General features: G+C 38.8%; 1 protein-coding gene and 1 long non-coding RNA gene across 2 annotated transcripts; both read left to right on the top strand.

Annotated features, from left to right (window-relative positions):
- The first annotated feature begins 6 nt into the window (after positions 1 to 6).
- Positions 7 to 1,233, top strand: LOC131314195 (uncharacterized). Its single transcript, XR_009196326.1, has 2 exons — positions 7 to 475; positions 1,131 to 1,233. It is a non-coding gene; the product is annotated as an uncharacterized LOC131314195 (long non-coding RNA).
- A 3,698-nt stretch (positions 1,234 to 4,931) lies between these two features.
- Positions 4,932 to 5,602, top strand: LOC131314194 (uncharacterized). Its single transcript, XM_058342694.1, has one exon. It carries the CDS (start codon positions 4,983 to 4,985, stop codon positions 5,322 to 5,324), a length of 342 nt encoding a protein of 113 aa, XP_058198677.1. The 5' UTR covers positions 4,932 to 4,982; the 3' UTR covers positions 5,325 to 5,602.
- Positions 5,603 to 12,536: the final 6,934 nt, after the last annotated feature.

The following is a 12,536-nucleotide window of genomic DNA, read 5'->3' as shown; positions in this document are numbered from 1 at the left end:
GACAATTTTGCCCTTTAATTTTTGGCATTTTATCAATTGCCCAAACGTGTGGGGCAAAAGGGTCTTTTCGTCGTGAGGACCACACGTGGATTACATGCTGCCACGTAACCAGATTAGGTTTCCCTATCTCTTCCTTACACAACGTCACAACCCACGCGCTCATACATACGGCAGCTTCGACGAGAGAGAGAGAGAGAGAGGAGGAGGAGGAGGAGGAACGATCGCCGACCACCACCGAGCCACCCACTGCTAGCGACGACCACCACCGCTCCCAGTAGCGCCCACCACTTTAATTTTGCCCATTTTACGGATTGCCCAGGGTATTGCGTGTTGTGCTCATCTCCATTCACAATACCTCTCTCTCGCCTCCCTCTCTGTTCTCTCTCTGTTCACTTGCTCTCTGGCCCTCCGATCCAGCGCCACTGCATCGCACCACCACACTGCCTCTCTACTCCGTTAACGGCATCGCCATCGGGTATTTGTCTTTCTGCTTCTCTCTTCCCCCGCTTTATCCATCTTTTTTTTTCTTTTTTTTTTGGGGGTGGGTTTTGCTTCCGGGTTCCGTCGATTTGTTGATGTTGTTTGCCCGTTCGCTTAATGCATTGCCGCCATTTTAGTGGGTCATTATTGTTTGTTTTTTGGTTTGGTTCGTGTGCGTGCTCTGTGCATGTTAGGCTATGTTAGGGTTTTGGGTTGTGGGTTTTGGGTTTTGGGTTTGGTCATCGATTTGTTGGTCATCTGCTCGAAAGGGTTGTGGGTTTGGGGTTTTGTCGTCGGCTTGCTGGTTCGTGTGTTTGTCATTGATTATTTACTTTTCGTCTTCTCTTCTCATAATGGTGGTAAGTCCGAAAAGGATCGAGAAGACCCTATCTTTTTGAACCGTGATATAATGTATAAATTTTTTCAGCTGGTATGGTTAATTCGTAAATCTAAACGAAGCTTCGGTTTCAGTAGATATCCAAGAGCCTTATATCCTCCTTCTAAATAAAAAGAATGGGTTTCCAAAGGACAATTTTCAATTTCGGACCAATTTCGTACCACGGCATCCAAAGATTAGTTTAGCGGTGAACTTTTTTGTCCAATTTTGTTATTATTTTACTTATTGAACTGGATTTGTTATGTTTTCATAGAATTTTTTTGAGCTGCTGAGGAGAGGAACTGCCGAGGGTCGTGATTCTGCAATCAAATGCTTGCGGACAGCGGTGGCGCCTTGTGCCCTCGATGCCTATCCGGTATGCTAACAACTTTCTTTTCCCCATTTTTTGACTTGGGTTGTAATATTGGGCTGGATTTAACTATGTGACCTGGGATTTGCCTACTTTAGGTTAATACTTGCATTACCGGAAACTGTAATAACCGAGCAATTACATGTCAGAACGTTGCTTTCGTAAACATTATACACCTTAGTTCCACAACAGGGAGCTTATCGATTAAACAAATTCCAATGTTAATCTGTTACTTATTTGCTCATCATTTTGCTTAGAAGAAAACAAACAAATGTGATGAGCTCAAGAATTAGAAGCAACGGGCCTTTAGCTAGACAAAATGTACAAAAACTGGTCATAATGATCATCGGATTGTGTTTTACATGAATAAAGGGGAAGAAATGGTTTTGTTGAATGTTTTTTGCTTGAACTAAATTGAAACTTATTCGGAGGCGAAGTTTATAACCCGGTGCCCTTGTGATGTTCCCTCCTTGGCAAAGAGGGATTTTTTGTTTTTTTTTGTGTGTGTATGTGTGTCAACTATCGACGATGTGCCATATGTGGTGTTCAGAAGTACTTATCAAAAAAAAAAAAAAGAAGTGGTGTTCAGATGTAAATAAATGCTTCAGAGCTGTAAATGCCAAGTGTTGATATGGCATTTTGATTTGTCACCTTATCCTGTTAGTTTGGACCAACTCTTTTGTGCGTGTCAAATTGTCAATCAACTATTTGGATCGCTTGTAAATAATTTAATGCATATGTTTCTCTTTCTTCTGATTCATTTTTTACTTTTTTGTTTCTTTTGAAGGAAGCTTATGAAGAATTTAAGCATGTTTTTCTCGCCTTGATCTTTGACAAAGATGACCAGACTTCTCCGGTCGCAAATGAGGTAGGCTACAATTTATGTATGTATTACTGTTCAATGCCCACATGTTGGATTTTATGCTTGTTTGTTGTGGTTGTTTTCATTGATAACTAATACAATCACTTGCAAAATTTTAAACTAATAGGGGTAATGACTATGATATGATATGTAATGCTTTTGGATTCTAAATTTTGCTTTTTTTTTTTTTGTTTGGTTTACTTGCTTGTTGCTTGGGTGTGCTTAGGGGTGCACATGATATTAAATTTATGATTAATGGAATATAAATCTCAACAGGTCTTGTAGTGCATTGTTTTAAAACAAGAAACTCTTGTTTACTTGTTTTTGTGCACCTTCAAGTTTATTTTTGCTTCTTCTTAGCTGTGCTTATGACTTATCCATACGCTACACATTGATGTGATAGCTAATAATACACGTGATGTCATATACATATTTTTGAAATAGGAGGGGATTCCATCCATCTATTATTTTGGGATACAAGTACCTGACTTCAACTACTTGTCAGTTTCCTATCTATGTAATTATATTTGAAGAATGAAGATAAACCAACCTTTTAGTTGAGCAAGTGAAGTGAAGGAAGGCCATCATTGATTATTGACATAGTAATAGAGCCTAGGATCTTTTTGATGTGTTGGGTCATATTGTCCTTGGCTTAGTTTCCAGGTGCTTTTCTGTAGCTGGCCCAATATTTAGAGTTTTGGACTTGTGAGGTCACAATTTAGTATTATGCTCATAAACATTAACATGGACACGACATGGCACGACAACATGTTATGATACCGTTGCCCACACATAAGTTTGGTCTAAAAGCAATATATGACCTCAAGTTAGGGATAAGAAGAAAAAAGAAGGCGTGAAACATAATTATTGTTTCTATCAAGTTAGGGATAAGAAACGACAAGTAATACTGACATTATGGAGATATAATGATAGTAATAACAAAGTCACTCAATAAGTGTTCAAGAACTGATACTCCACAACAATTTTGATCCCTCCTGTACTTACTAATTTTCTAAAGATCATCCTGACCTCTAAAGTGCCCCAATATGTCTGAGTGAAGTAAAAACACTAAAAATCGGACACAGTGGGGCTTTGCTAAGTGTGTCTGAGACTTTGAGCATATTTAAGTCCCGCACATCTCGGATTCAGTGAACCAATAGATCTGTCTGTATAGAGCAGGGAGTTATAGCAATTGTAGGAGCATAAGAGAATAAATCTTGTTGATGCACTGAAATAAGGTAAGATGCACAGGCAAGCTATATCGGGCTAGATGAGTTGGTAAACAAAGAATTGTTTATGATACGATCGCAGATTTGTAGTTGGAAGCTTCTCTCGGAACATGTATTCTCAAGTCAAGATTGTGCAATTATCTTAATTGTAGTTGGTTTTTGTATTTTTGTTTTCCAATAATCAAAGTTTTCAATTGGGGAAAATTTATTGAGTAGTTTATTTGTACAATTATGCATTAATATTTTGGTGAGACAAAGGTGCGATTTGTGCCATATTGGCATTATATTGTACATTTGAGGTGCACGCTTCATGTGCCTTGCACCTCAGGAGCCCAAGTCGTGCGTTATGGACTGCACTCAAGGTGTTCGTGGCGTTTTGGCTGTGTCTTGCCTCTAGGGCGTGCCTTTTAGAACTCTAATAGGATTAAAGGGAACTATTTGGAAGAAAAAGGAGAATTAGAAACTGGGAGTGGACTTAAATTAGGTGGCAACGTAATGGTAGTTGAAGATAAGTGGTAGTCGAGCTTGGTGTACCAGTCTGGTCAGATTCTCCCTCAGATCTAGCGATCTACAGCGGTGGTAATTAGTTCTGCAGTTGAACAATTTTTCCCCAATCTGCAAATAATAATATTACTTCTGCTTCCGGCATTCATCACCATCGGGTGACCAAAAAAAGCCTCTCCAATCAAACAAAACGAAAAGACTAATTTGCCCACAACTTAAACAAAATTACTGTATTCATACCAGAACACTATATGCAATCGATCTTTAAATTCGTTGCTCTTCTTATTTAAACTCTATAGCTAATGCCAACAAAACACTACCCCAAATCATAAAATATTCACTTCAACGGGCATAATATTCGTGCCTTGCACGAAAAAGAACCTAGTTGAAGTAAAAAAATCAAAGTAAAGAATTTTGCATTTATGAAGTTTGTGGTAAGGTTAGCTGAATTGATATTCGTTTTGAGAAGATAATTGAGACTATTGTAAGTACAGTCTTGATATTTCTGAGTTTGGGTTTTGATTTTTTGGAGTTGAGGGAGTTTGGTTTTTTTGTTGAGAGAGAGAGAGAGAGAGAGAGAGAGAGAGAGAGAGCCGTAGGGTTGAGGAGAAGAAGATGGAGTGTGATTTTCTGGGTTTTTCTGTTGATGGGCATTTTAGGCTTCAAAATGTTTATTCCTTACAAGTTAATGGTTTTTGCTAACATTTCTTAACAAAATTGGATGGAAGGGGTGTAGTTGATGAGTTTTGATAGATGAGGGGGTGAGGTTAATAAATTTTAAACATGAGGGGGTTATGTTGACAAAATATGATAGTTGAAGGGGTGTCCTTGGAAATAACCCTAAAAGATTAGTGCAACTTTGATATCAAGGGCCAGAAAAGGATAATATTATCTTAGCGACTAAATACGAGCCTCCTTTCATATCCTTTTTTACAAGTAAAGCTAACTTCATAGTAAATGCAAAAATTCTTTTTTATGCTCATCCGTTTACGTTGATGGTTTCCTTTCCTTCTCTAACAGAGTAACATATGTCCTTGACTGATACTGGGGTAAATTATGATTTGCAGGATCAACAGAACACATAAAGTTGGCGGATTTGGTTTCTTGGTGGATTTGGTTTCTTGAAGTATTTGTGAGTTTCAAAACAAATTCCTCAGTAGGATGGAAACTGAACAACGCACGCAGACATCTTTAAATCAAGTAGGAACTTCTGAAACAAATGGCTCCAGTCTAGTGGGTACAGTGAAGAAACTGCTATTTCGGCAAATGCTAGTGGGGGTAAGTGACGGGCGCTTTTTCTTGGGCACATTCTACTGCATTGATAAGCAAGGAAACATTATTCTCCAAGATGCAGTGGAGTATCGAAACACCAGACATTCTTCCCCTTCTCCAATGGAACAACGGTGCCTTGGCCTCATTCTTATCCCCTTCTCTTGCCGAAAATCTTGTCATGTCGATTGCTCCATTGAAGAACAATTGTCGCTACTTTCACTGAAGGAATAGAGGAAAATGCTTCAGCTATCATACATTTTCTGCGTGTTAAGGTTGTGTTTGGATTTCTTCCTATTCCTTTTATTATTATTTTTTTCTACTTTTTCAAGAGCCAACAAAGACGCTTATCGACTTTGTATGAATCCAATTTATATGACCAATCATTTCTGAGTTTTATTCATGCACTCTTCAGCAGGCTTTGCATTTGTTTTGTGCTTGAACTTGGACCATGGAATGAATTTGCATGGCACTTTTTTTGTTCTTTTTATTGCGAAGTGCTCATTCTTATCCCCTTGTTGTATGACACTTATTTTTTTTATTACATTAGACAATTTTTGGAATGGAAGACAATTTAGTATATTCTGGTCTATCACTATCCGCTTACCCCTCCCCATCCCGGTTAAAAACCAAAGAAAATATCTAAAGGTTAAAAATCTTGACAGAAGTGATGCCGATAGGTTGCATTTAGAGGTAGAAAAAGTCTAAGCTATGACATGAGATACCGCATTCAAAAAGATGAGATTTGAGATGAAGCTTCCTTTTTTTTTGACACATAGATGAAGCTTCCTTAAGCCTATAAATTTTGTTTTTGATACATAGATGAAGCTTCCTTAAGCCTATAAATTTTGTTCGGGTTACAAAATGAACATAATTTAGAGACTTTTGAGTGAGAAACATAGAGATGTGGTGGTGGTTAATTCGAGGGAGACCCCTCACTGTTGCATTTTTCTTTTATAATATAAGAAGCCTGCTGGTTCGGGAAATGAATCCGGGTGTAGATCGGTGCCCATCTTGATCCATAAGGGAAGACCCGTTTGTGAATCTATCAACATACTTAGAGTATATTGATAATATGTGGAAGGAAGATGGTGTTCCTGATGATCCTAGTGACAGATCCATTTCTATGTTCTCAAGTTCTGGGTTCATTGGTCAGCTTCCCCGAATCCCTACGTTATTAATACCAATTTTAGAACTTCTTTTTCAGGAATTAATATGACCACTTGTAAAATCTCAATTCAGTCGTAGTCTTGAACCCGTATTTTCTATGGAAATGTTGCGTGACACCATTTGAGCCATTTCGTCACTTTCAATCTACATTTTCAAAATTTAAGACGAAATCAATAAAAATATGAAGACCCTTTCAAGAGGAAATTGAGATTTTAGATAAGTCAAAGGTATAGGATTTCATATGGTATCAGACTATGCAGTAAAACTTGTGCTCAACTTCTATATCTAATGAAAGTGACCGCATATGAGAGGACGGCTGAGTGTGTAAATGACAAAGTTAGGCCTATCACTTGATGAAATTATGTGATTTGCTTAAATTTTTAACGACTTTGACTATGTTGCTCTTTTCATTCCCAAACAAAGTTGTTGAAGAGCAAGGGAGAAGCCAAAGAAGTATGCAAGAAAGAGTTACCAGCATAGTTCAAGCTACATGAAGATGTGTTGGGAGGAAAGCAGGAAAAAAAATGATGGGGTGTTGGGAGACAAATTGTACTTTGGACTTATTGCAGAGTGAAAATCATGTATATATATACAAAATGCATAAAGTTTTACAGTCCCGAAAAATAAAAGACCAAGCTAAGGCACTGGAATCGAAAAGACACAATTGGCTAAAACATACAACAATACTAAACAAGAACTCCGGTTGAAGACATCTATCCAATGTCAAAAGGAAAGAGACGAGTGCAGCAACAAAAAGTGTATCCAAAACTTTGAGCTTGGGGGAAAGGATGTGCAACAAGAGAAAGTGTGTCCACTGTTTTACTTGATTCTTTGGAGATGCATGAAGTGCAGAAGAGATTCCTTGGGATTCAGAAAATTGGAGTATTTCTTTGCCATTTTTCAATCTTCATCAGGTGCAGAACCAGGAGGGGCCAAATTTCAAGTGTCCCGTTTGGCAGTAATATAACTTTTGAAAGCTTTATCTCAAGATATAATTGCTAACCGGGACACTTGAATAGTCAAAAGAAGGCGATTTAATAGTTAAAGACTCCACGGGCATGACATTTGGCTTTACCCCAACTGAAGCGTGGATTTAGTCTACCCAGTTGTCTGAGACAAAGGAGGGGCTGCTAATGACCCTCATAATATAAATCAAACTGGTTGCTGCAACCAAAACTCCTTAAAAGTCTACCAAAGCAAATTCTGGGCCAATCAATGCCTGAGTAATAGCTGCCAAACTTAGACCCAATTTTTCCGGGGTGTGGAAGAAAAGAAGGATGACGAGACAAAAAACAACCATGTATGACACTTTAAAGTTTGTGGTAGCTGCAGAAGATAGCCAGAAGACACCTAAGAAGAGAACGATCAGAAGACATAAGGCAACTAACTTAGGTGTCTTCTGATCATTCCCTTCTTAGGTGTCTTATGGCTATCTTCTGCAGCTATCACAGACTTTAAAGTGTCATACATGGTTGTCTTTCGTCTTGTCATCCTTCTTTTCTTCTGGAAAAATTGGGTCCAAGTTTCTGCCTTTGCTCAGGCATTGGTTGGCCCAGAATTTCCTTTGGTAGACTTTTAAGGAGTTTTGGTTGCAGCAACGTGTCTAATTTATATAATGAGGGTCATTAGCAGCCCCTCCCTCTATCTGGGTAGACTGAATCCACACCTCAGTTGGGGTAAAGCCAAATGTCATGCCCGTGGAGTCTTCATCATTAAATTGCCTTCTTTTGACTGTTCAATTGCTTTGGCGCCCGCATGATGACCCATCGACTTTCCTTTTTAGTAGTTGATATTTATGAATAATGATTCTAGCAGCTTTCCTAGAATCTCTCTTATGATTTTGCTCGTCGAAATTGATCGCTTGTTTGGCTGATGCTGGGACATAAGTTGCATCAATTCCATTCCCATCAACCTGTAAACGTTTTGAGGGTTTAGTGGAGGCAGAAGGGAGACAATCCTCTACAACATCCCTCCTCTTCTCATCTGAAAATCTCTTGGAAGGCTTTGGAATGCATCGTTTGGTAGTTGAAGGTTTTGGATTCTTCTTTGGATTGACTTCAACCAATACCCTAAGCCAATATTTCTTCCTGCTTTTGGGTTTCTTAACTGTCCTTCTTCGAGTCTACATCATCTTTGTGACTTCCCCTGGTATTGTTAGTTTCTGATGTAGTTGAAAACTTTAGAAGCAGTGAATTACCTCTTACCTCTGTCATAGACTTTGGAGTGCATCGTTTGGGAGTTGAAGGTTTTGGATTCTTCTTTGGTTTGACTTCAACCAATACCCTAGGGCAATATTTCTTGCTTTTGTGTTTCTTCTATGGCTGCTTCTTCGAGTCTACACAATCTTCGTGACTTTCCCTAGTATTGCTAGTTTCTGATGTTGTTGAAAACCCTTGAAGCAGTGAATTACCTTTTGCCTCTGTCACAGACTTTGTTCACCCACATGACTTTTCCATTTTCTTTCCAATGAAACAGGCCACTTCCTTAGCGAGATGGATTTTGCAGGTGTATGTGATGCCCATACACCATTTTCCTGTGACTTTTTCATCATCTATATACTGAATTCTATCTCCACTGCTTTTCAAGTTCTTAGTACACAGTTGAATTAAAGAAAGAAAAGAGCAAGAAAATGTCACCAATCTCAGAACTCCATAGATAAAAGGAGGAGAAGCTAAGCAAAACATGTGCAAATAAAAAAGCAAATCCGTGTCAATCAGAGCATGGTTATTAAAACCGGAAACAAATCATCAAGATTTACATGAATTCTAAAAGAAAATAACTACGAGACATTAAAGTTACTTTACTAAACAAAATATTCTCCAAATCAAACCCATTGATTATGTCAGTTATTCTTATTTTATCGGTCAAGAACACTGAAGCTTGTAAATAAACAGCATTACAAGTGAAAAATATCAACAACAGGCAAAAAAACCAGAATAAGTCTTGTGTCCAAATAAATTCGAATTGGCAATGTGAATCTGTTTTTGCCACTATGCCCAATAAAGGAGTTGGGTTTTGTTCACCCTCCACTTAAGAGGGTGAACATTACCCTCTTTCTTATTAATTGAAATGGTGTAAATCCCACCACAAAATGATGTCATGGTTATCAAAAAAGTGTATTGCATGATAAGCATGACATCACTTTGTAGTGGGATCCACATCATTTCAACCAATAGAAAGAAGGGTAATGTTCAACCTCTTTTAAGGAGGGTGAACAAATTGCACTCTAAAGCCCAATAAAAGGTTATGTGTTCAATCAAGTATAGTCCATTCATATATTTTTCCACCGCAACAACTCCTTTTATAAAACATAAAAACATCTCATGACAATTTAGGGTTCTCCTTCCCTAGCATTTCTGTTAACTTCCTACTGTCATTCTTCCTAAGAAGGAAAGATTTAACAATTTCCAGCAAAAAATCTGAAGAAGAATGGTGTTGGATCTCATGTAGTTATTATTAATTTGTTATTGTATAACTGCATATGCATAAACAAAAATACATAGAAACGCTAAAAAACACATAATCTGCAGAGTAAAGGATACTAGAAAGTATGAACGGAGTAGAGAACGGTCTTATACACTTCTTAGATTTTGAGAAAAACACTGTGAATCTTCTTAAATTTCTAACAAAGCTACCTGCGCCCTTGTGCACGCCCTCTTGCTGACTGCTGCATGGTGTTTAAGAGAAGACACCATTTTCTTAAAGTTTCTGGACAATCATATGGCTTCTACAGTTCTACCTAGTGCACTGGATGCATGTATTCTTCGCAAATAAATACACTAGAACCAAAATAGATTTGACCCCCCAAAACTTATCTGTTTGACCTGGTAGGAGATGGTTTCTGTCGGTCACTCGGTGCTAAAGTATAAACGTAAGATTTTATTCAAGTCAAACCTATGCAGCATTGGCCCTATAAAGGCATGTACGTGGGAGAGTAAAAAAGTGGAAGCAATGAATAAGTAATCAGGTAGACATAAGGCTATTGTCTTGTTGAAAAGAAGGGGAAATAACATAACCCGGTTTTAAAATTGTGAACAACTAACAGTTGGTTTTCCACAGACAAACTCTGCATATCCATCTACCATGTCCAAATTGAATAGTAAATGCTGATTATAGTAAGTAGTAACATTTTTAAAGAAGGGACAAACTATTGGAACAATAAAAAAATATGCTCATGAATGGCTAATCCTGCATGTTCGATTGATCATAAGGTGCAACAGATGTAAAGAACTCATTTAGCATCAAATTTTGTACTTTAGAAAGATTGGAGCTATGTGGAGTTGTGGAATGGACTTGAGAGGGTTCAACTGAACACGGCCACTAAAACTTAGAGAAAATGAACAGTAGATACTATTACTAAGAAGCATGCATTAATTGCACTCCTTCATGTTTGCTCCACTTGGCTCGGGGGGGGTATGGCTTAGTTGGCAAAGGTTTTTAGAATCACGAAAAAAAAAAAGAGATGACCGTCCATTTGATTCATGCATATAATTTGACTGTTTGAGTAGAGTTCTGTTGGCTCCATTGAACCTTGATAATTAATGAAATGCAACATTGCATGGTAAAGTTGGTTTTCTTAATAATTAGCTTTGTAGAATTAGAAATCAGACACTACAAATGACTTTACGAAGGACCCCACTGAATGAAATTTACGAAGGACCCCACTGAATGAAATTCCTATCAGCGCGCTACAACCCACAGTAGGCACATTATCTTGCAGTAATTGTAGGATTGACCTCCAAATACATAAGCATGTAATACACATCTATATATACACATTATATGCCTTAGCAGTGAGTTGCATGTGACCTACAAAGGCTACAATCATACAAATTCTATAATAAATAATAAATTCATGATATTAAAACACACAATGTCTTTATGATCCCACCCCCAAGAAACCAACAAACCCAAGACGAACCTCCCAGATAATAACAGAGAGAACTTTGCTTGGAATAACCTTGTGTACGGTTGTCACTCTGCGCATGCGCGCGCGCGCACACATACGTATAGAGGATTTAATCTTCAGTAAGATCTTCGTGGGGATTATTATCCATAATTTTTTGCTCATAATTATTATCCATAATTAGGGTACGTAAAAATATAAAAAGTTAATTTGATTGATGCTGGAGGACCAAAATTTTTAAACAAGCAAACAAGTAATCAATCCCGTAGTCACATAATCCTTCCAAATGCTCTGCGCTCCCGCTCTCAATCCCAGCTCACGCTTTCAATCCTCCCTCTCACGGACTTTAGTAGTTTTAGTTTGGAATGTGTTGACGCTTTGACGCTCGCGCTTTCGCTCAAACACGCGCATGCGACTTATGTGACTTAGATCAATCCCCGTGAAGAATATACCACACAGACAAACTGTGAGCTTGGCTGTATTTATGGGCCACAAATTGGAGATTAAGAAGAGCAATACGATACTAATAAGAGCAACCAAAACCTCAAATCCAGATTTCGACAACACAAGAAAAACTCCGAAGCACGCAATGAAAAAGAAGTACCAACAAAGAGTAAATTTAAGAGAAATGATATTGCCAAAACTGTTTTTGTTAATGTCAAAATTATTGTGCGCAAGAGTCTTGTATTTTGCACATGGTACAAGCATGCACAACAGTTTACAGTGGAGGCCAAAAACTAAGTGCAAATTTAGGAATCCATAAATTTTTGTACCTTCCTCTGGTGTGATAGTTTTTTATAGTTGAAAAGCCCTAATAAGAACTTCAAGCCGTTCAATGGGAGCTACGGTGACAGGTAGGGGTGACAAATTGAACCCAGACCCATTAACAAACCCAGACCCATCAACTAAAAAATAGACCCAACCCAACCCATTTATTAACTGGGTAAGAATGGGTCCAAACCCAACTAACCCATTATTAATTGGGTCTTAATTGGGTATTAATTGGGTCAACTAAAATGACCCAATGGGCATGAAAGTAACCCATGAAAAATTTTCATCTTTTACCAGATTCCCAATGAATGCAGCCCACCCTCTACCACGCCGCCACCGCCGCCACCACCACGCCACCCTCACCACCACGCCACCACCACCGCTGCCGCCACCGCCGTCTCCGTTACCACCACCACCGCGCCACCACCACCGCCGCCACCACCACGCCACCCTCACCACCCCCACCACCACGCCACCACCACCGCTGCCGCCACCGCCGTCTCCGTTACCACCACCACTGCGCCACCACCACCGCCGCCACCACCACCATAATGTCGCCGCCGCCGCCGCCACCTCAACCACCGCGCCACACCCACCGC

Source organism: Rhododendron vialii, chromosome 13a (genome assembly GCF_030253575.1).
Source record: "Rhododendron vialii isolate Sample 1 chromosome 13a, ASM3025357v1".
Classification (NCBI taxonomy): domain Eukaryota; kingdom Viridiplantae; phylum Streptophyta; class Magnoliopsida; order Ericales; family Ericaceae; genus Rhododendron; species Rhododendron vialii.
This window is presented reverse-complemented; position numbering and strand designations above follow the sequence as displayed.